Source organism: Staurois parvus, unplaced genomic scaffold (assembly GCF_062004578.1).
Source record: "Staurois parvus isolate SC_StPar_1 unplaced genomic scaffold, SC_StPar_1.0 ptg000338l, whole genome shotgun sequence".
Classification (NCBI taxonomy): domain Eukaryota; kingdom Metazoa; phylum Chordata; class Amphibia; order Anura; family Ranidae; genus Staurois; species Staurois parvus.
In genome coordinates, this window is record NW_028318134.1 from 990,001 (window position 1) to 1,014,837 (window position 24,837).

At 43.3% G+C, this 24,837-nt stretch overlaps 1 protein-coding gene across 2 annotated transcripts; it reads left to right on the forward strand.

Moving 5' to 3' along the window:
- The first annotated feature begins 1,507 nt into the window (after positions 1-1,507).
- Positions 1,508-23,626, forward strand: CABP5 (calcium binding protein 5). Of its 2 annotated transcripts, none has more exons than XM_089684187.1 (7): positions 1,508-1,699; positions 9,817-9,963; positions 14,274-14,304; positions 16,174-16,317; positions 20,364-20,473; positions 23,145-23,292; positions 23,367-23,626. In XM_089684187.1, the coding sequence occupies exons 1-7, from the start codon at positions 1,646-1,648 to the stop codon at positions 23,390-23,392; spliced, it is 660 nt and encodes a 219-aa protein (XP_089540313.1). In that variant the 5' UTR covers positions 1,508-1,645; the 3' UTR covers positions 23,393-23,626. The 2 variants fall into 2 exon arrangements, with proteins under 2 accessions (XP_089540313.1, XP_089540314.1); XM_089684188.1 differs by lacking the exon at positions 1,508-1,699 and adding an exon at positions 6,831-7,588.
- Positions 23,627-24,837: the final 1,211 nt, after the last annotated feature.

The following is a 24,837-nucleotide window of genomic DNA, read 5'->3' on the forward strand; positions in this document are numbered from 1 at the left end:
CTTATTGGAAACTAACACCACCTGTAATTTGGAAAATGAACTGTACTGTTTATATGGGATGTTTCTATGAGATATTCACGTTTGTTAGTTTTGGTCCAGCTCTGACCAATGTATGTATGTGCCATACCTGAGGGAAAGCAGTGGAAGCAGAGAATCACTGTAGTAGTCCCACGTCGAGTGGCTGCCCTGCTGCATAGTAACCATAGGGAGGCACTATTCATAGAACACCTTGCATTTTTCCCAATTAATTCGAGTTCTCTTTTTGGACTACTTGAAACTGCTCTCCAACTCCAGCTCTCATGCCGAGTTCATACCCCATTGTGCATTACAGACCCAGTTCCTTTTATGCGCCATCATCTACTATGCACCTCTTTTAAATAACTTTAGACCAGGCTTAGAGTCAGTTTACTAAAGATTGCGGCAAAGTCCAAACAGTACATTCAGTGTAATCCTAGCTAAGCCTATCTAAACTGAGCTGCCCAGGCATACCTTGACAAGGAGATAGTCCATTTCTGGCATTGTCCAAGGCTTGGCAGGTCTCTAATCTTCCGGTGGTTTGAAAGGACTACTGGGCGCAGCAATCCCTTCTTAATGTCCCGTGTTGGTTACAGCTGAAGCAGGACTGGCTCCCTGAACCTGGCCTTCCAGCTCTAGGTATCCCACAGGGTGGATAGGCAAGGCCCAAAAAGCCTGGGAAAGGAGCCAAGTGCTGGTTAAAACCTTCCCCGCCTGGGCAGGCTAACTTACTGGATGTGACAAAAACCCACACTTGTAGGTAACCTGCCTACCTGTAGCGCACCTATCCAGGCCTGTACAGAGAACCATTGAGAGATTGTAGTGGACCCTCTGTAGGTCTGATAACAACCTGGGGGCCCCTCCTAAACACTCATACAGACCATGAATGTCTTTTAAAAGGTCAGTGAGATGAAACAGGTCTGGAATTTTTAGACTTTGAGGCATGCTGACATCAATATTAATCAGGTCACAACATTTTGTTCAGATAATCCCAGGCCATGCTGAAAACTGGCCAACCAAACCGTAGTGACCCGCTAGCTGATTTCCTTCCTGAGACATCATTAATTCTCACGTCCACCCAGGCATCAAAAAAAAAAAATGTAATCCGCGGCTTTAAACGCCACGAATTGAGCCAAATTAACAAGCGCAAGGTTACAAGCTGCTTCCTTCAGGATTCAGCACACGGGACAAACAAGTTAATCTCTTTGGTCAAGTTAAGTTATTATATTGGACTGTGAATAGTCATCTGCTAATCCCAACATTGCTGGCTTTAACTCCTGGACGGCAAAGATCTGGGTGCCCATCTGTCACTGTCACTCCCCCCCCCCCCCCCACAGTTCTGTCTGTCCCAATTTACTTGTCACTTTTACGTGCATGAGTTCTACCCCCTTCCAGAATGTAATTTTTATAGAATTATCCAGCAGACCCCACCAGATGCACAAGGCTTTTCACTAATGTTCACATGCAAGATCCCCCATTTGTGCTGTAGAGTGCCGAACACAACGCATGTCAGAGCCTCGAGCTACGGAATGTGGTAGCTACTCAAGAACGCAATGAGCACAACTTAGAGACCAATCATTATGCCTTGTTTTATGGAAGCTCTCTACTGGGGCGAAGAGTGACTGGCAGGATGGGTAATGTGAGCAACCATGGCCAAAGCCTTCAAATAGAGGTCATTCCGAAAGTAAGTATGGAAGCCCGGTGGTAAACTTCAATGTAAAATAGTATCGTGTTGGGTTTTAAATGTGTTTGTATGTTCATAGTCCCCTTTGCTATGCCTTGACTTTATATCGCTTTCTTGCAAAGGTCTGTTGCCTGCTTTGGCTTCCGATAGCTATTAGCAGATGGTCACCTTCAAGCGGACTTGTTCTATAATGTTGATGACGTTTCGTAGCTTGTCCAAGCCATTTCTTCAACACTGCCAAACAAATCCGGTTGAAGGTGACTTCTACTACTAGCTGAACCATGACCTGGAAAGACGGGAACATTGACCGGGATTTTGATTTCCATGGGTAATGTGAGCAACCATGGCCAAAGCCTTCAAATAGAGGTCATTCCGAAAGCAAGTATGGAAGCCCGGTGATAAACTTCAATGTAAAATAGTATCATGTTGGGTATTAAATGTGTTTCTATGTTCATAATCTGCTTTGCTATGCCTTGACTTTAAATCGCTTTCTTGCAAAGGTCTGTTGCCTGATTTTAGAATTGTCTGCTTTGGCTTCCAATAGCTATTAGTAGATGGTCACCTTCAAGCGGACTTGTTCTATAATGTTGATGACGTCTTGTAGCTTGTCCAAGCAAATTTCTTCAATACTGCCAAACAAATCGGTTGAAAGTGACTTCTACTACTAGCTGAACCATGACCTGGAAAGACGGGAACATTGACTGGGATTTTGGTTTTCATGGGTAATGTGAGCAACCATGGCCAAAGCCTTCACATAGAGGTCATTCCGAAAGCAAGTACGGAAGTCCAGTGATAAACTTCAATGTAAAATAGTATCGTGTTGGGTTTTAAATGTGTTTCTATGTTCATAATCCCCTTTGCTTTGCTTTGACTTTATATTGCTTTCTTGCAAAGGTCTGTTGCTTGCTTTTAGAATTGTCTGCTTTGGCTTCCGATAGCTACTAGTAGATGGTCACCTTCAAGCGGACTTGTTCTATAATGTTGATGACGTCTTGTAGCTTGTCCAAGCAAATTTTTTCAACACTGCCAAACAAATCTGGTTGAAAGTGACTTCTACTACTAGCTGAACCATGACCTGGAAAGACGGGAACATTGACCGGGATTTTGATTTCCATGGGTAATGTGAGCAACCATGGCCAAAGCCTTCAAATAGAGGTCATTCCGAAAGCAAGTATGGAAGCCCGGTGATAAACTTCAATGTAAAATAGTATCATGTTGGGTATTAAATGTGTTTCTATGTTCATAATCTGCTTTGCTATGCCTTGACTTTAAATCGCTTTCTTGCAAAGGTCTGTTGCCTGATTTTAGAATTGTCTGCTTTGGCTTCCAATAGCTATTAGTAGATGGTCACCTTCAAGCGGACTTGTTCTATAATGTTGATGACGTCTTGTAGCTTGTCCAAGCAAATTTCTTCAATACTGCCAAACAAATCGGTTGAAAGTGACTTCTACTACTAGCTGAACCATGACCTGGAAAGACGGGAACATTGACTGGGATTTTGGTTTTCATGGGTAATGTGAGCAACCATGGCCAAAGCCTTCACATAGAGGTCATTCCGAAAGCAAGTACGGAAGTCCAGTGATAAACTTCAATGTAAAATAGTATCGTGTTGGGTTTTAAATGTGTTTCTATGTTCATAATCCCCTTTGCTTTGCTTTGACTTTATATTGCTTTCTTGCAAAGGTCTGTTGCTTGCTTTTAGAATTGTCTGCTTTGGCTTCCGATAGCTACTAGTAGATGGTCACCTTCAAGCGGACTTGTTCTATAATGTTGATGACGTCTTGTAGCTTGTCCAAGCAAATTTTTTCAACACTGCCAAACAAATCTGGTTGAAAGTGACTTCTACTACTAGCTGAACCATGACCTGGAAAGACGGGAACATTGACCGGGATTTTGGTTTCCATGGGTAATGTGAGCAACCATGGCCAAAGCCTTCACATAGAGGTCATTCCGAAAGCAATTATGGAAGCCCGGTGATAAACTTCTATGTAAAATAGTATCGTGTTGGGTTTTAAATGTGTTTCTATGTTCATAATCCCCTTTGCTCTGACTTTATATTGCTTTCTTGCAAAGATCTGTTGCCTGCTTTTAGAATTGTCTGCTTTGGCTTCCGATAGCTATTAGTAGTTGGTCACCTTCAAGCGGACTTGTTCTATAATTAATGACGTTTCGTAGCTTGTCCAAGCCATTTCTTCAACACTGCCAAACAAATCCGGTTGAAAGTGACTACTACTACTAGCTGAACCATGACCTGGAAAGACGGGAACATTGACCGGGATTTTGGTTTCCATTCTTCCTCCGGCCAACCTTCCTTTTTAAAACTAAAAACTCTTTGTAATTCCTCTTAGGATATATGAAGGCTTGCTTGATTCAAATGTGATATGTTATGTGTTCTTTGTGGACTATTACAACTCCAATCTTTATATTTCATTCCATTTAAAGTGTATTCATACGCAAAATAGTTTATTTTACCTTTGTCAGGTTTTTTCTTGCTGTCTGTGTTCCTGCTATGGAGGTTAACCCATTCTATTTGTTCTGGTGACCATTGTCTCTGGGATGGAAAATTAGGTGAAAAATTGAAGATTTTGAGTTGCCATATAATCTGGAGAAGAGGGATGTCTTTTAATTGGAATACTCGTTCCTGGGGGAACTGTCTTCTTACTATGGAGAGAGTTCCTCTCACTTTTTGTTGTGCTTACAGGACCAGAAGGTCTAGTCTCAGAAAAAAAGGACTAAACACTTTCCCCCCCAGTCCACAAATTGTGACTCAATGGACACAGGGACAACCAAGCTCTTAGTGCCATCCTGGTATCTGTAGTCCCACAAGGTATCTGATAGTCAGGTATCCTCAGGGGTTGCAGATGCCTCTGAATTTGTTCCGGGCATCGCTTGCCCATCTGTCGTGCCTACTTTCAGGGATAATTTTTATAGTTCTTGACTGTCTAAAGCAGTGTTTCTCAATCTTTTTTCAGTCAAGGCATCTTTAAAAATTATACACGGTCCTGAGGCACCCTTTAAAATTATGGAAAGTCTTGAGGCATCCCATTCTAAATGTGAAAAGTTTTATATAACGCCGTAACACATGTAGGACACCCAGTATTAAAGGTGATTTATTCTTTCAAAGCAAATACATTTTTACACACTGGTACTGACTAGTATTCCCATGTTTCTCTTCTCCCTCAGGTTTTTCTCCATCACTGAGCTAATGTGACCCCAGCACTGATGGAGAGTGGCGGGGGAGGGTAAAACTAGGATGCTGTGCAGGCAACTGACATCCTCCTTATCACCTGATGATATCATTGGTTGTCAGTATGCCAGCAGCTAGAAGGTAGTGGTGCATAGTGGTGCACAATGCAAACCTGTGGCTTTGTGTAACTAAAAGGCAGGCTTGTATACAAGTTTTGAGCAATTTTTAGATATTTTGCCAAGGCACCCCTGAAGGAACCTCAAGGTACCCCATTGTGGGCACCCTGGTTGAGAAAGGCTGGTCTAAAGTACACAAGTTCTTCGATCTGTTGTACACAGCTCTTTTTCTGCCACCAGTCAATGTTTCTGGATATATTTAAAATTTTAAGATAGGTAGCTAACTGCCTTTTCAAATATGTGTACGTTTCTCTCATATGTCACTCAGTGGGAGCGCAACCTGGATCTGGAGGACTGGAATAGGGCCTGGTCACTTATAGCTAAATGTTGATTTAATACGACTACACTGGAGTTGGCATACAAGGTATTGTTTCATTGGTATTGGGTTTCGACTCGTTTGGCCAAGGCGAACCCTGCCTGTAGTGATCGATGCTTTCGGGGTTGTGGCCATCGTGTTGATGTATTGCATATCTGGTGGTCATGCCCGAGGCTGCTTCGTTTTTGGTCTCGTGTGTTTAGCCTCCTTTTCACCTAGTTCCATCTCTCCATACTCCGGGATGCCCGGTACGCTTTGCTTCATTGTCCCATCCCGAGCCTCTTGGCTCACCAGCAGAAGTTGGCTTCCTATTTGTTTTTGTCGGCCACTAGAACAATCGCTCAGGCCTGGAAGAGCCCGTTTGTCCCTCTTCAGGGGGTGCGGGACCGTATGACCACTATGATGCTCAATGAACAGATGTCGAGCATCTGTAACGACTCCCAATGGAAGTTTTTGAAAATATAAGAGCCGTGGTTATAATATGCCTTTCCCATGCTCCCCCCGGCTAGTCTGGAGTTGTGATGTTGCTCGGTATTGGCGTTCTCGGACCCCTGCTCTTGGACTTGTTATCTTCTTCCTTTTGTACTCCTCTTTCCTTTTCTTTTTCTGTTTGTTTTTGGTGTGGCGGTGGATAGCTGCCTTTAGTTTGAGTGACTGTCAGTGTTATACTGATGTTTTTGTCAATTATGTGCCATTGATAGCCCCTGCGTGGGCACACCTTTTGCTCTGTTGGTGTCAGAGCACTGGTGTTTTACTTTTTTATGTGCAATTGATAGCCCCTGCGTGGGTGTGTTTTGCTGCTCCTGTCTTAAACAATTTATAAATTAATAAAAACATTGTAATACAAATTCTGAACCAATGGGCTTCATGGTAATACAATGAATGTTGCAATGCCATTGCTGCTGATCAAAACAAAGTCTATTTTTGTAAACATTTCAGCCCATTTGCTTAGGTTTTGGAAAAGTGATAAAAGTAAAAAGCAACAATAAGCTATTTAAAAAAATATATATAAAAAGGGGTAAATATTTTTTTTTTAATTTCATGTAACAAAAATATGAAAGCTCACACACACCTAGACTTAGGGTAAAATCAATCAAGCTGCAAGTGTGTTCTGCAAGCAATACAGGATATGAGTTGAGGAAAAGGAAATTGTTCAAGATTAGTGTTACATTACCCCAAGATGCAAATCTCTGCTTTTGTGGTTTTAAAATACAGAACTTATTAACTTTTATGAAGTTTCGTTTATGGGTCATGAGACAATGTTATTTTTCAAGAAAACCTCTCACCATCAACATTAAAATACGGGTATATGAGGGTGTGGCATGATGACCATATCATGACCATGACCATGTGTAGCATGTTGACCAGGTGTCATGGACGATAGTAGGAGTGGCTGTTAATTTGGGAGGGGATTATATTACAAACGTCTGTGTAGTAGGTGCCAAAATGTTATTGCCTTCACCTCTTGACTGGTATGAAGTGTTCATGCAGTTGAAGGTGACCACAAGGACCATCAAGGCCTACATTCTGGATGGTGATACAAGCCGTGACGTAAACCAGGACGTAAGAGCCGGATAACAGAAGTCTGATATCTCCAGAAGCATCCTCCGGTTGGCCTTAGAATCTCGAGGAGGCGGTTGACAATCAAGACAAGGACAATCAATCGGTATAAGAAGACATGAAATGAATGGACTAGCCCGTACATTTAAGCACAGGCGGCTAATAACCCTGGAACCCAGCTGCTGTTTCCATATCCTGAACTGATTCGCCAGATGTCCTGGTGGAAGGGGGGGCTCTTAATTCAGCAGATGTTTAGAGTCCGAGAGGAGGCATGTGATATAATCTGTCTTATCCTCTTTCTGGTGATCTCTAATACCAATCCACTCCCATAGCTCCTGTGGCATCCATCGTCTACTCTCCTCTCTTGTCCGTGTCAACATCGACTTCTTTCGTAGCCTTTAATCAACCGATCTGATTGGTTAGACCATCCGGTTTCACGTTTGTTCGTACCCTTGCCCTTGGTTGTGTCTTCTGCAACATTCTTCCTCAGTCTTCGAGAAAAAAGTTGACCCTTGAGTGGCCCTCATCACCCAACGCTGCTCTACCCTTGTAGCTCCATTGTCTTGAGCCGTGAACATTCTGTTTTCTGTTTGTTGATCCTTGTTGGGCAATCCCGTATAGGGAAGAAGGGTTCACGTTTCGCCAGAAAGGTGGGTGACAATCTCATTGAGTGTTTTGGGTGCTGTATGGGCTGTTTATAAATAACATGGGAAAAGAAAATTTAAAGGAAAGTGAGTTGTTTATCATGATGGCCAAGAAGGCTTTATCTTGTGGTCCTCGGGAAAATCAAAGAAAGGATCTTTCTTTGGTCATTGAGGGTTTTCCTTCCACTCGTGTTTATTATTATAAATAACCCCCTCAAATGTCTTATTGAATTACTTTTATAGATAATAAACTGTAATTGTATGTATCAGGATATACAGCATGAACAAAACTATAACTAAAATGATAATGAATGTCGGCAACTAGTAACATTGATAAATAGAATGCTAGCATAAAATTATCTCTTCCATACATTCAGGAATGTTCTTGAAATGGAGGGGACATCGCCAACTATTACCGCCAAACTAATTGCAGAAATGACACAAAATAATCCATGTCCTATGTACAGAAATATATCAGTTGTGGAAACATTCATGTGTGAGAGATTGCTGTGTGGTCTATCTGTCTATCTGTCCTGTCTGTATCTGTTAAATATCTATACCTTTATCTAATCTATATTAATATTTATCTATATCTAAAATTATTATTATTATACAGGATTTATATAGTCCCAATAGTTGTGTAACAATCTATCTATTTATATACAATATATTGTATGTCTATGATATATCTATTATCTTTCTATACATTAGCTATTATTATTATAATACAGGATTTATAAACTTCCAATACTTTGTGCAGCACTCTCTATTTGTGGAGCTATTTATTCCTATATACTGCATGTCTATCTATCTATCTATCTATCTATCTATCTATCTATCTATCTATCTATCTATCTATCTATTATCTATCTATCTATTATCCATCCATCTATCTATCTATCTATCTATCTATCTATCTATCTATCTATCTATCTATCTATCTGTCTGTCTGTCTGTCTGTCTGTCTGTGTATATCTATGTTTGCGTGTGTGTGCGTATGAAACTAGTTATATATACTGTCTGTCTGTCTGTCTGTCTATCTATCTATGAAACTAGTTATATATACTGTGTATCTATCTGTCTGTCTGTCTGTCTGTCTGTCTATGAAACTAGTTATATATACTATGTGTGTCTGTCTGTCTGTCTATGAAACTAGTTATATATACTGTCTGTCTGTCTGTCTGTCTGTCTATCTATCTATCTATGAAACTAGTTATATATACTGTCTGTCTATCTGTCTGTCTGTCTGTCTGTCTGTCTGTCTGTCTGTCTATGAAACTAGTTATATATACTGACTGACTGTCTGTCTGTCTGTCTGTCTGTCTGTCTGTCTGTCTGTCTGTCTGTCTGTCTGTCTGTCTGTCTGTCTGTCTGTCTGTCTGTCTGTCTGTCTGTCTGTCTGTCTGTCTGTCTGTCTGTCTGTGAAACTAGTTATATATACTGTGTGTCTATCTATCTATTTTTATATCTACTATCTCTCTATCATATAATTATCTATATTTATATGTTATAGCCAGCTACCTATCTATCTACACATCTATGATTTTTTTTTAAATCTATCTATCCATCCATCCACCTACTCATCCATCTATCTTTTTATATACAGTATATGTCTATCATCTACTATCTATCTGTCTCTTTTTATGTACAGTATATGTCTTTGATCTATTAAATATCTATATGTTATCTATTATTATTATACAGGATTTATATAGTCCCAATAGTTGTGTAGCACTATATCTATCTATCTAGTTTTTATAGTGTACTGTATGTCTATGATATATCTATTATCTATTTATACATTATTATTATTATAATACAGGATTTATAAAGTTCCAATAGTTTGTGCAGTACTCTATCTGTGGAGCTATTTATTCCTATATACTGCTTGTCTGTCTGTCTGTCTGTCTATCATTCTATCTGTTGAATGATCCATCAAACTATCTATGAAACTAGGTCGGTCTGTCTGTCTGTCAGTATACTGTATGTTGTGATATATCTATTATCTATCTATACATTATCTATTAATATTATTATTATAATACAGGATTTATATAGTTCCAATAGTTTGGGCAGCCCTCTGTTTATCTATCTATGGATCTATTTATTCCTATATACTGTCTATATATCTGTCTGTCTGTCTTGTTACATACATTTAGTGTAACAGAAGTTCCAGCAGATCTCTCACAGGTACAATGGATTCTTTTTGTTGATGTTGCTTTTTTCTCTCCCAGGCGGTGGGAGCCGTGTCGAGGTTTCGCCGGAAGCTTACCGTTACAGACTCCGAGTTGGCGTTGCCGGTCCTGACCCTTGGCACTGGCATGCAGGGATTTGGCCCAGCTTGTATCTTCCTACGGAAGGGCATTGCGGAGAAGCAGGGGGTGAGTGTCTGAAATATCACCTGGGAGGGGTATGAAATGGAAAATCATTCTGGTCCACACAGTAATCCTACAATTGTCATTATAACTGTCAGCTTTGGATTTGATTGGTGGGGTAAGTTATAAGGAACACTGGACTTTTCTGAAAGTGGAACTGTCTGTGCTGCTTGTGATCCCCAATTTGTCCTTTAATTGTCCTACAGCTGTGTGTAAGTGGGGGAACCTTCATAATTTGCACTGATGATTACCCAGAACCCACAGCTTGAATGTAAAGAAAATGATCTCAGCCTGTAATATTTATTCATAGATTACTGGCAGTCATGACATAGGATAACATGCTGGGGGGGTTACTGGCTGTAGAAAAAAAAGGCAAAAACAAAAAACAGCTGCTGTAAAAATGTCCTAATTTGCCGTGTTTTTGCACATTTGCGTTTTTTAGCATTTGACAAAAAAAAAGTTTTTTTTTTTGCTAAACATAGTCATAAAGCACCAGTTTGCTGCTATTTAGCGCATTTTGCTGTGTTTTTCAGCATTAGAGCATTTTTATAGCTAAAAAACTCCTCTAGAAACCCCTTCAGGGTTTTTTTTTCCAGCCAAAAAACATAGATTCCAGTCTGTGTGTGTATGGACACCTAGGATAACATGCCGGGGGGGTTATTGGCTGTAGAAAAAAATGGCAAAAGCAAAAAACAGCCGCTGTGAAAACGTCCAGTGTGCATGAGGACTTAGGCTCCATGCACACTGGGGGGGGGCGTTTTAATAATGCTGATAACGTTAGCTGTGTAAAGTCACGTTAAAAACTGGAGTTTTTCACCCTGCTTTAGTGTTTTGCCACATTTTGCCATTTTTTTGTGTTTTTTTTAACCAAAAAAATATTTTTATGCTAAAAAAAAGTACAAAAGTGCCGGTTTGCCGCGATTTAACACATTTTACCGCATTTTGCAGCATTTTTTTGCATTTTTTTTAAACAAGAAAAATATTTTTTTGCTGAAAAAAAGTCCCAAAGTGCCGTTTTGCTGTGATTTACCACGTTTTGCTATGTTTTTTCATTTTGTTTAGTGGGTTTTTTTTGCTGACAAAAAGTCCAAAAGCACCGGTTTGCAGCAATTTACCGCATTTATCAGCGTTAGAGCATTTTTACAGCTAAAAAACTTCTCTAAAAACCTGCTAGTTTTGTGGGTTTTTTTCCAGTCAAAAAACGCCCCTCCCAAAAAAAGGTGATTACAGTCTGTGTGTGTATGGAGACATAGGATAACATGCTGGGGGGTTACTGGCTGTAGAAAAAAACGTCAAAAGCCAAAACCAGACCTATTCTAAATGAGATAAAACATAAATATTTTCAGTCGCCTTATGGCAGAGGTCTATTACATATGTATTCATTGACTGCAGGCTGGGGCAGCCTCTGCTATACAGCTATTGAGGAACTACAACTCCCAGAATGCCCAGCCAGCATTAGGCTAGAAGTTCATGCTGGGGATTGCAGTCCTTATTTATTCATTGTAATTTACCTTCACATATACTTGTATATACTCCATATATACTCCACTTCATTTCTGTAATACCCAGGGGTGGACTGACCATTTGGAAACTCGGGCACTGCCCGAGGGCCCGGGGTTAGTAGGGGGCCCCATGAGATGCCCCTCGTACCTTTCACAGGCTTTTTTGAGTTTGGACAAGGACATAGGGTCCCATGATCCCCTATTGCCCGGGGGCCCCATGAGTTGTCAGTCCGCCCCTGGTAACACCCAACATATGGCGCAGGGTTTCATAAATTGTAAAGACAAAATATACATGAAAGGGGCCCCAGACACAAGAGCTTACAGTCTAACGGAAATGGGGGAAGGGAGCTGTAAGGAGCAAATTCTTATCTGGAAAAGATGAATACTGTGGGCTTGGTTCACGCTTGTGCGTGTTCTGGAGCGTGCGTGCGTTTCGCAGTATTTTCAGCCGCTTCCCATGCGTTGTGTGTTGGGTAGCCCATTCATTTCAATGGACAGCCCTGCATGTGAGAAACGCGGAAAACAAGTCAATGATCCTTTCACAAAGCATGCTGCACTGAAACGCACGGCGTCGCAGCAGGCGCATGGAGGTGCAATTAAGAGGTTATGGCATCGCCGTGCGTTTCTGTGCATGTCAGGAAAGTACACAATTTTGCACGTATTCCTAACCTGCAGAAATGTGAATCTAGCCTACCAGCTGAAGGTTACTTATAGCTTGCCTTCCCTGGTTCCTCCCTCCCCTCTCATCCACATGCTAATTAAATATTTAAATAAAAATTCTGCATTTCCATTGCATACCTTATATGAGAGCTAGTGATGTCATCACCAGGTCTCTGTACTTCCCTCTGCAATGCAGGCAGATCATGGCTGGTGGGAGGAGCTGGCAGCGTAGTTTCCTGGAAACATCACAGCACCCTGCCTCAGTACTCCTCTCCAGCATTGATGCCAGCAGTGGGCTGGCTCCTGGGAGGAGTTATACAAATATCAAAACGCATTCAACCCTGGTTCACACTAATGCGGTGCGGGAAACGCAGCAAATCCTGTGTTGATTGCAATGGAGCAGCGTCCATGTGATCTGGTACGCATGTCAATGTTAAATCAATGACACCCCGAAACAGATCGCAAACGCGGTGCGATTACCAGAATTCTCATCACATAGGTGTGCACACCCATGGGATGCGAATCAGGTGCGGGAAAAAAAAGGGCCCTGCACCTTTTTGGCGTGGGTGTGATGCGATTTCGGGTTCCATCCACACCGCACAGAGATCACATGTGATTTGCACAGGAATTTATTATTTATTTCAGGTACTTATATAGCGCTGGCACTTTACGCAGCGCTTTACATATACTGTATATTGTACATTCACATCAGTCCCTAACCCTCAAGGGGCGTACAATCTAAGGTCCCTAACCCTCAAGGGGCGTACAATCTAAGGTCCCTAACCCTCAAGGGGCGTACAATCTAAGGTCCCTAACCCTCAAGGGGCGTACAGTCTAAGGTCCCTAACCCTCAAGGGGCGTGCAATCTAAGGTCCCTAACCCTCAAGGGGCGTACAGTCTAAGGTCCCTAACCCTCAAGGGGCGTACAATCTAAAGTCCCTAACCCTCAAGGGGCGTACAATCTAAGGTCCTAACACTCAAGGGGCGTACAATCTAAGGTCCCTCACCCTCAAGGGGCGTGCAATCTAAGGTCCCTAACCCTCAAGGGGCATACAGTCTAAGGTCCCTAACCCTCAAGGGGCGTACAGTCTAAGGTACCTAACCCTCAAGGGGCGTACAATCTAAGGTCCCTAACCCTCAAGGGGCGTACAGTCTAAGGTCCCTCACCCTCAAGGGGCGTACAATCTAAGGTCCCTAACCCTCAAGGGGCGTACAGTCTAAGGTCCCTAACCCTTAAGGGGTGTACAATCTAAGGTCCCTAACCCTCAAGGGGCATACAATCTAAGGTGCGGTGCGGTTCCTGTGCGAATCGCGTGTGTTGCGCCGCATCACTGTGAACCGGGCTGAAGGGAGGATGTCAGTCTGGAGGAGTGGGCGTTCCTAGGCAAGCTGTATTTACATAGGTAACACTCACATGCAGGGGCGGACTGACAACTCATGGGGCCCCCGGGCAATAGGGGATCATGGGGCCCCTGTGTCCTTGACCACACTCAAAGCACACACAAAAAAGCCTATAAAAAAGGTACCAGCGGCATTTCATGGGGCCCCCTACTGACCCTGGGCCCTCGGGCAGTGCCCGAGTGCTCTAATGGTCAGTCCGCCTCTGCTCACATGTCATGCTGAGGCTCTATGATTGAAAGAACTGAGATCCAATGAATGAAAGGGTGGGTCAGGCTGGGGAGGAAAGAGCCAGATGATGCCGGACGTCCTCCAGCCAGGAAATGAGGCGGAGCTCTATCTGATGGCTGCAGCCTGTGAGAAGCTCACAGTGTGCAGTGAAATCAGAGGAAGCCATTTCAGTCCAGGAGAGGAGCTGCTACAACCAGGGGCGGACTGACCATTTGGAAACTCGTGCACTGCACAAGGGCCCGGGGTCAGTAGGGGGCCCCATGAGATGCCCCTGGTACCTTTTTCATAGGCTTTTTTGAGTTTGGGCAAGGACACAGGGGCCCCATGATCCCCTATTGCCCAGGGGCCCCATGAGTTGTCAGTCCGCCATTGGCTACAACTGTGCAAGTCTGAAGGGAAGGCCGGGGGTCAGATTTCAGGGATACTTGTTGGACACTTTGTAGCAATCTTTCCATCCTGAGGTGGATGAATGTCTGTGTGTAGCCATCTGCCTTCCTTTTCTTACAGTCTTCTCTTGTTTCGCAGTATCGGGAGTTGGGAACAGACGAGATTGAAGGTAAAAATCTTTTCTGTTGATTATTTCCTCCTTAATGTTGCAATTTCGAGGCGCTTTGCCTTCCGACAGGACAACGCAGATTGGGCGCCCACTTACCTTCCTGGCAATGCAACACGTGTAGCGTGTACTGTGGCGTGTTCTAGTGCAGCTGCATGGACTGCTATATAGTATATGCATTGGGCTGCCATGCTGAGCAATTGGCGACTCACATATCATATGTATACCCCATACGCTGGCATGTGCAGGACGTCATAGAATGGGACCTATGGCAAGTTGCTGTTGGGTCAGTAAAATCAGTTTCTGATTGGCTGTGGTTGGGTTAATGGCGGACTGCCCATTGCACCTCTTACTGACTGTTCCTTTAAAGTGTCTCAAGCCCGACCAATCCCAACTGAGCATTTGGTGAAAACAAAAAAATCCTAGTCCAAGTTGACCTTTAGGCTTCGTATACACCAGGTCTAGGCAAGGGGCGTGTGGGGGAGGGCTGTGCCCCCCCCCCAGGTTTGAGTTGAGCCCCCAGGTCTCTGAGAGTGCATCCACTGATCACTGAGCCAGTCTGATGGGGCAATTGATGTATAGGAGCACTGTGATGGCGATAAATTCTGTATAATAATAATAAGGAAGCACTCTGATGGGGACAGTTGATCAGTTGATGTAAGGGGGCACTCTGATGAGGATCCTGATGTAAGGGGGCACTCTGATGAGGATCCTGATGTAAGGGGGCACTCTGATGGGGTAACTGATCATATATAAGGGGGCACTCTGATGAGGACAGTTGATGTAAGGGGGACTCTGATGGAGACACCTGATGTAAAGGGGCACTCTGATGCAGACAGTTGATGTAAGAGGACACTCTGATGAGGATCCTGATGTAAGGGGGCACTCTGATGAGGATCCTAATGTAAGGGGGTACTCAGATGGGGTAACTGATCATATGTAAGAGGACACTCTGATGAGGACAGTTGATGTAAGGGGGACTCTGATGGGGACACTGATGTAAGGGGGACTCTGATGGGGACAGCTGATGTAAAGGGGTACTCTGATGGGAACACGTAATGTAAAGGGGGGGGGGCTTTGATGAGAACACCTAATATTAGGGGGGGGGCCTCTGATGGGGATGCCTAATGTAAGAGGGCACTTTGATGGGGACCCTGATGTAAGGGGGCACTCTGATGGGGATGTCTAATGTAAGAGGGCACTTTGATGGGGACCCTGATGTAAGGGGGCACTCTGATGGGGATGTAATGGAGCACTCTGATGGGGACACCTGATGTAAGGAGACACTCTGATGGGGACACCTAATATAAGGGGGCTCTGATGGGGACACCTAATATATGGGGGCTCTGATGGGGACACCTGATGTAAGTGGAACTCTGATGGGAACACCTAGTATTGGGGGGGGGCTCTGATGGGAACAACTAATGTAAGGGGGGCTCTGATGGGACACCTGATGTAAGGGGGGCTCTGATGGGGACACCTAATATAAGGGGGCTCTGATGGGGACACCTAATATAAGGGGGCTCTGATGGGGACACCTAATATAAGGGGGCTCTGATGGGGACACCTGATGTAAGGGGAACTCTGATGGGAACACCTAATATCGGGGGGGGGGGGGCTCTGATGGGACCACCTAATGTAAGGGGGGCTCTGATGGGAACACCTAATATCGGGGGGGGGGGGCTCTGATGGGAACAACTAATGTAAGGGGGGCTCTGATGGGACACCTGATGTAAGGGGGGGCTCTGATGGGACACCTGATGTAAGGGGGGCTCTGATGGGAACACCTCTTGTCAGGTAGCACTCTGACAGGGACTGTCATGCAGAAAGACGCACATCATCTCATCGGTGGCTCTCTCTTCCCCTCCGCAGAGCTCCGCGATGCCTTTCTAGAGTTCGACAAAGACAAAGATGGCTTCATCACTTGCAAGGACCTCGGCAACCTGATGAGGATTATGGGATACATGCCGACAGAGATGGAGCTGATCGAGTTATCGCAGCAGATCAACATGAACCGTGAGTGCTGGGGGGGGGGGGGTGCCCGGTGTACATACATAGTATAAAGGTGGTCCTCCTGCATTACCTCCCGAACTGCAATGGCCCCCAAGAAAGTGGCTGCAAACACCCAACTATATTCCTAATAAAAAAGTGAGAGGGGGCTGCACTACACAGTGCATGATCAATAAACCAGGAATACAGACATTGAACATATACTGAACACGCACATTGAACATATACTGAATACATACATGCCTCTCATCCAAGTGTAAACATACCACATGCAAACGACATGTGACTGGGTGCGATCAATAACAAATGACAGTAACAGCAGCACAAAATACTACAATGTGACAAAAGTGAACATAATAATAATAATAACTAGAAAAGCTCCAATTTCTGGGGAAATTGTGAGAAGTGTTCTTGCCTCCACCCGTAGTCTACAACTGGAGTGGGCGGAGTAACTGGGTGGAGTGGATTGTCACTCTGCTGCCTGCTCACACACCTGGGTTCCTATGGCAACTCACTCTACAGCAAGGGCAGAGAAGAGCGGTTAAAAACAAACTGCTCCAACTTGCTCACTTCACTGGCGGTTGCCATCTTCAAACGGTTGTAATTTAAAAATTATAAATCCTACAGTGAAGAGCTTTATATTGTAAGAATCACGAGGCCCAGACCTACACTTTGATGCATAGAATGTCTCTGAAATATTAAAAATGAAGGCACAGTCGCAGTTTAGAAATTGCCCTTCAAATTTGAGGTGGCTACAGTGGAGTTTCAATGAAAGTCAAGGGGCGGCGTGAGTTGCAAACAAATGGTCATATTGTGAAAACTATCAGGACTATGGCTTAGCTGTGGACTAATTTTTAGTGGCAGCAGGGATAGCTGAACGTTTTGATATAAGATTTGTGTAGGAGGGATTGAAAATGAGGGAGTGATGGCAGTTTAGATATCATGTCCTGATTTTTCAGCTCCCACTCTAGTTTTGAACATTCCGCCATTCATTCCTATGGGACCAATTTCACCACAAAAACCGCGATATTTCGTGAACTATTTGGCGAAACGTTCCACAAAGTAATAGCACACCAATCGGGAACAATCCGCATGTTTCGGTATATTACTGTCTATGTAGTGTAAAAACTGTGGGAGGAGTTAGGGGGGTAAATGTGGCTATAATAATAATAAGAATCTATATGTGAGATAACAGGAAGTGGTCGCCATGCAGGAACACATGATGATGATGATGATGATGATGATGATGATGATGATGTGTATCATGTGATAAATGTGACTCAGTCCCAACAAATATTATTAGATAAAGTGACTCAGTCCCAAAAAACATGACAGTCCCAAGACAGGAAAAAAACACGGTAAATCTTCAGTGTACGCCGTGAAACATCCAGCGCAGCATAAATATACAGAAACGTCCTCTTCCGGCTAGCGTGCGCGCTCACCATCAAAATGCGACCCGCAAGGAGTCACAAAGCACAGAGAACCTCAAATGATGATTCCAAGAAATTGGTCCTCGATAGCAATCAAAGAGCGAAAGGACATCTCCAATGGTGCTGGGGAAGTGACGTAACGCGTAGGATGGAAGCGTGGTGACGTCATATCCGGTACAGACAGCAGCACCTGATCCCATACACCTTCCCTGCAGCTTTTTGCAGCAAGAATTTTGCCTTTTTTGGTCTGCGGATCTATTGTAAATGCGAGTAGCTATTTTTGGATGTTGTTCATAATAAAGTTTGTGACATATTACACTATGGGGGTCTTCTTGCTTCTATGTGAGGGGCTGGAGGTGATGGAGGTCTGCGGCCATTTCTGGAGCATGCCTGTGAATGGTTGTCAGCGCCATTGGAGATGTCCTTTCGCTCTTTGATTGCTATCCAGGACCAATTTCTTGGAATCATCATTTGAGGTTCTCTGTGCTTTGTGACTCCTTGCGGGTCGCATTTTGATGGTGGGCGCGCACGCTAGCCGGAGGAGGACGTTTCTGTATATTTATGCTGCGCTGAATGTTTCACGGCGTACACTGAAGATTTACCGTGTTTTTTCCTGTCTTGGGACTGTCATGTTTTTTGGGACTGAGTCACTTTATCTAATAATATTTGTTGGGACTGAGTCACATTTATCACACGATACACATCATCATCATCATCATCATCATCCTCCTCATCATCATCATCATCAAGTGTTCCTGCATGGCGACCACTTCCTGTTATCTCACATATATTATAGCCAAATTTACCACCCTATGTGAGATAACAGGAAGTGGTCGCCATGCAGGAACACATGATGATGATGATGATGTGTATCGTGTGATAAATGTGACTCAGTCCCAAAAAACATGACAGTCCCAAGACACGGGAAAAAACACAGTAAATCTTCAGTGTGCGCCGTGAAACATCCAGCATACATGTTTCGTGTTTTGTGACTCCTTGTGGGTCGCATTTGAAGGCGAGTGCGCTCGCTAGCCGGTGGACGTTTTCGTATATTTTTGCTGCTCTGGATGTTTCACGGCGTACACTGAAGATTTACTGTGTTTTTTCCTGTGTCTTGGGACTGTCATGTTTTTTGGGACTGAGTCACGTTTATCACACGATACACATCACCATCATTATTATTATGATTACAATGTGTATTGAGAGCTGGTGGTGAGATGATGTAACAGGAAGTACAGGCCCCGCCCCTGAGGATCGCACAGAGCATGTTTCTGCCTGTGCATGGAGTAGCTACCCTAAAACAAGGAATATTTGGAGATTCTTTTTTTTTTTGTTTAATGGAATTTCCCGAACATCCATACACACGTGTTCTGCCTCCTGTCAAATAATTTAGCTTCAGTACTTTCTGCCTTACTGACCAGGAACGAGCATAAAGATTAAAAATTCCATCTGTTTGCTGGCGTTAGTTTGTTGCATGCATATTCCTCCCAAGACAGGTTTCTGACACTGGGGGGAACTGACTTGGTGTCACTGACATCCCCAGTGACACCAATACACTGATCAGTACTAAAAAAAACACTGATACTGTACTAATGGCACTGGACAGGAAGGGGTTAACATTAGGAGCGATCAAAGGGTTAACTGTGTGCTGGGAGTGTTTTACTAGGGGGCCATGTCTGTGTGCTTTACTGTAATCACACTGCTCTGGTTAGCTGTGCCTGAGCTGATGGGGGGGGGGGGGACCGTTAGTAAACAAAACAGTCTTCCTCTAGCCCCTTCCTCCCCAGCTGGACCGTCCCTGCCCCACCCCTTTCATTCATTGGATTACAGTTCTTTCAGTCATGGAGGCTCAGCATCACATGTGGGCGTTATCTATGTAAATACTCTTTCATTACTCTCGGTGTCTATGATTAGGTGATCTTTGGTATACACATAATACTCCCGACGCTTCTATATTCCACCTTGTGCTCATCAGGTTATGGTCTTTGTGCTCGTCAGGTTATGGTCCTTGTGCTCATCAGGTTATGGTCTTTGTGCTCATCAAGTTATGGTCCTTATGCTCATCAGGTTATGGTCCTTGTGCTCATCAGGTTATGGTCTTTGTGCTCATCAATTTATGGTCCTTGTGGTCATCAGGTTATGGTCTTTGTGCTCATCAGGTTATGGTCCTTGTGGTCATCAGGTTATGGTCCTTGTGGTCATCAGGTTATGGTCTTTGTGCTCATCAGGTTATGGTCTTTGTGCTCATCAGGTTATGGTCCTTGTGCTCATCAGGTTATGGTCTTTGTGCTCAAGTTATGGTCTTTGTGCTCATCAGGTTATGGTCCTTGTGCTCATCAGGTTATGGTCCTTGTGCTCATCAGGTTATGGTCCTTGTGCTCATCAGGTTATGGTCTTTGTGCTCATCAGGTTATGGTCCTTGTGGTCATCAGGTTATGGTCTTTGTGCTCATCAAGTTATGGTCCTTGTGGTCATCAGGTTACGGTCCTTGTGGTCATCAGGTTACGGTCTTTGTGCTCATCAGGTTATGGTCCTTGTCCTCATCAGGTTATGGTCCTTGTGCTCATCAGGTTATGGTCCTTGTGCTCATCAGGTTATGGTGACCTTCTTCTTCTTCCATAGTTGGTGGTCGGGTGGACTTCCAGGACTTTGTTGATTTGATGACTCCAAAGCTGCTGGAGGAGACGGCAGGAATGATCGGGGTGAAGGAACTCCGAGATGCCTTCAAAGAGGTGAGAAGGTTTTATTGGTGGATATAGATCGTATAGAAACATCTCATGCAGATGTGTCCTGGATATAGGAGAATCAACATTTACAAATGAATGTATGAATGATTTAGGGTCCTTGCACTGATTTACGAACACCAAATGCTTCCTGGAAGAAAGTTCCTGCACAAAATCGTATGGTCCGTATTACCCACCTAAGGTTCTGTATGTGTATATGCACATAAAAATTCCAGAACTCTTCTTCTGATTTAGGCAGATTTGGACCCGTACATGAACACGGCCCAGGTGATTCAAGTATTTACATAGTTATTCAGTTTTTTGGGCCTCTTTTACACTGGCGGCATTTTCTACCACCTTCTGAAAAGTGGCCCGCAGTGGAACCCCCAGCTGAATGGGGATTTTTTTATTGAACCGTTTGTTCAGCTGTGCGCAGCCTCACGGACTTCAATGGGCAAGTTTTGCAGGGGGTGCAGCCTGTCAAACCCAGCATGGCAAATGAAGTTTGCCATGGGCACGAGGCAATGCATCATGGCCATGACATGTGTACAATCCCTTCCAATTTGGCAAGGCAAATTAATTTTGCCATGGAGCAATGCATCATATAGTCCCTTCCAACTGCCATATCTGCTTGCAGGTGGGAGGTCAGGGGGTGGTAAAAATACAGATCAACTACCTAGTTTTACCACCCCTTTCCCCCTGGCCACCCAAGTGGCTGACAGGCTGCTATGATTCTAGGACAATAGATGGTAACCAGAAAAGAGCTAAGGTTTCAGTTGACAATTAATTTGTCCATGATACCTATAGATACAGAGGTAATTGAGGGCCTGTTTTAAACTGATTTCACTGCCCTTGTTCTGAAAATGTAAATGCAGTGTGCTTAGTCTGAGAAAAGGTTCACTTTAATCAATACACAGTATAGGTTACCTGCAGCTACAGCCTCCAAAACGTGCTGGCTCTATAGATAGTCTCTAATTGGAATAAACTTTTTTTTTTTGGACTTTTTACCTTTAGTAAAATAATAAAGTTTGTTTTTTTGTTTTTTTAAATAAAATAAAAATGTAATTTTTTTTATTGAATCAAAGTATATTCATTTAATTAATTTATACATGTAATGCACGGAATATAAAAAAAAAATATTATTGCAGTAATAATCAACAATTATTTTTTAAATATTTTAATTTCTTTCATTTTTTTCATTACAAAATAAAAAAAAAAAATATTGTTTTTTTTAATTACAGGTCATTTAATGAAATAAAAAAATATATAAATTTTATTAAATTTAATACAGTATTATTATTAAAAATTAATAATATTTAAGTAATTATACATTTAAATAAACACTCATCTGGGCTTGAATATCACAGGGTGACATTTAAATTTCAGATTTACTCACGTGTTCATTGCTATCTGTATCCCTGCCTGGGCATCTGTCCCGGTGACCATTGTCAAGAAGACAGACACTGATTGAAAATCCAAAATCCCACTGCTGTCACATATGGGGCTACCTGTTTCGGTGACAACTGTACAGTAGAGGATTTCCCCGCACTTTGAAAAGATTTCCGCTCACTTCCTGCTGTGTCTCCAGAACAGGAAATCAAGGGCAATCTTCTCAATGGTCACGGACAGCAAAAAAAAAATACCTTGAACAGGTTTAGCTATCCCCTATTCTATCCAGTCATTGTTAGGGGTCTACATACAATTGTACAATTTTCTGTTAGATTTACCAAAAAACATATAATATGAGGGCAAACCTAAACAATACATTCGATTTTTATTGTCAGGCAAACCCTTGCACCACATAGTTGAAGGTAAATCTAAAGGAGATTGCACAGAAATTGTACAAGAAAATTGGGTAATGTATGTCCAGCCGAAGGCAGGCCATAGATGGGTTGAAAATCGGCCGAAAATTCGTCCAAAAGAATAATCGGATCGTTAGTGGGTGAATTTGTCGGCCGTTTTTCGTGATTTTGACACATTTTTTTAAATCGGTCATGTTAAAAAAAATGGCCGATTTTGTGGATCGGCCGATTTTGACGGCAATGATGGTCAAATCGGCCGATCTTTTTACCGATTAAAAAAAATGCGCATGAGCCGTGACCTGCAAGAAGACGGAAAAGAAGAAAAAGAAGAAGATGAAGACAGAAAAAGAAGAACATCTGTATCTATTTGTAGCCATATAGGATACAGAGGTTTCTATTCAGATACAAATAGATACAATGTTGCAACCGCTATACTTTTAAATGTCAATAATAGCGGAGTGACCCTGCAGAGAGCTCCACTATTATATTTGACATTTAAAAGTATTGTGGTTGCAACATTGTATCTATTTGTATCCGAATAGAAACCTCTGTATCCAAAATGGATACAAATAGATACAATGTTGCAACTTTGCTATACTTTTAAATGTCAAATATAACAGCGGCGCTCTCTGCAGGGACACTGCTATTATATTTGCCGGCCGTAGACGGGCCGAAAATCAGCTGATTTTTCTTTTTACCAATGGTGGTAACGTCGGCCGATTGAACGACCAATTTTTCATTTTTCTTTTTAAAAAAAGTCCGGTTTTTGCCCCGTCTATGGCCTGCCTAAGTCCTTGAAGATCTAAGGATATAAAGAACCTTCCATTATGGACAGCTTGAATAGAATAAATACATTTCCTGTCTCTTATCTCTTCCAGTTTGATGCTAATGGTGATGGAGAGATCACTTTGGAAGAGCTACAGCAAGCCATGCAAAGGCTTCTAGGAGAGAAGCTGACCAACAATGAGATTGCTGACGTAGTGAGAGAAGCCGATCTGAACGGAGATGGCACGGTGGATTTTGAAGGTAAGTTCTTTGGCCGGGACTCTGACCCCCGACACCTTCTCCAGCCTTCTTCTGACTATTCCCTCCCTCCACAGAGTTCGTCCGGATGATGTCACGCTGACCTTTCACCTTTCAATGCCTGATGTAAATGCTGCGTGTGACCGACGTTGCCGACTGTCCTCGAGAAGGCGGATGTTACACAGAATGTCTCAATTCAAGCCAACTCATCTCATGATCTAGACCATGATAGGAACCCATCAATATGTGGTATATATACTATTCATCTCCTCGTCTATGACACCCAGTCCTGGATACTGAAGAGATTTTGTGAATCAATAAAGTTGATTTTTATAGATTTTTGGTTGCATGTGGATTATTTTATTGTATAAATTGTGTGTATATATATATATATATCCCAGCTGTCCAGTGATGAAGGCAAAGTGCACTCAGGCAACTGTAACTGGTGCTCAGCAAAGCAACAGGGATGACCGAGACAGTCCAAAGGTTGCAGCACTCAAAGTTTCATTTTAATGAAATTGTATTATGTAACACTCCTACTTGTTAATATAACACTTTGAGTGCTGTAACTATTGGGCTATATATAGTACATTATATATACTGTATATATACTGGCCTTTACATGCACATGAACTTTAATGGCCCCCCAGTCTTAGTCCGTAGGGTTCAATATTGAGTTGGCCCCGCCCTTTGCAGCTATAACAGCTTCAACTCTTCTGGGAAGACCGTCCACAAGGTTTAGGAGGGTGTCTATGGGAAGGTTGGACCATTCTTCCAGAAGCACATTTGTCAGGTCAGGCACTGATGTCGGGGGGAGGAGGCCTGGCTCACAGTCTCCACTCTATTTAATCTGTGCAGGCCAGTCAAGTTCCTCCACCCCAAACTGGCTCCTCCATGTCTTTATGGACCTTGCTTTGTGCACTGGTACGCAGTCATGTTGGAACAGGAAGGAGCCATCCCCAAACTCTTCACACAAAGTTGGGAGCATGAAATTGTCCAAACTGTCTTGGTATGCTGACACCTTAAGAGTTACCTTCATTGGAACTAGGGGGCCAAGCCCAATCCCTGAAAAGCAACCCGACACCATAATCCCCCCTCCACCAAAAACTTTGCACTTGGCAACAGGGGCAGACTGACAACTCATGGGGCCCCCGGGCAATAGGGGATCATGAGGCCTCTGTGTCCTTGCCCAAACTCAAAAAAGACTATGAAAAAGGTACCAGGGGCATCTCATGGGGCCCTCTACTGAACCCAGACCTTGGGCAGTGCCCGAGTTTCCAAATGGTCAGTCCGTCCCTACTTGGCACAATGGAGTCAGGCAAGTACTGCTCTCCTGACAACAGCCAAACCCAGGCACACCCATTGGATTGCCAGACAGAGAAGCGTGATTGGTCACCCCAGAAAACACGTCTCCACTGCTCTATAGTCCAGTGGCGGCGTGCTTTACACCACAGCATCCGACGCTTTGCATTGCACTTGGTGATGGAAGGCTTAGATGCAGCTGCTCGGCCATGGAAACCCATTCCATGAAGCTCTCTACACACTGTT

Coding starts and splice junctions, on each gene's coding strand:
- CABP5 (XM_089684187.1), top strand. CDS start 1,646: ATGGGTAATGTGAGCAACCATGGCCAAAGCCTTCAAATAGAGGTCATT. Junction 9,964..14,273: donor GCATTGCGGAGAAGCAGGGG/GTGAGTGTCTGA, acceptor CTTGTTTCGCAG/TATCGGGAGTTGGGAACAGA. Junction 14,305..16,173: donor GGGAACAGACGAGATTGAAG/GTAAAAATCTTT, acceptor TCCCCTCCGCAG/AGCTCCGCGATGCCTTTCTA.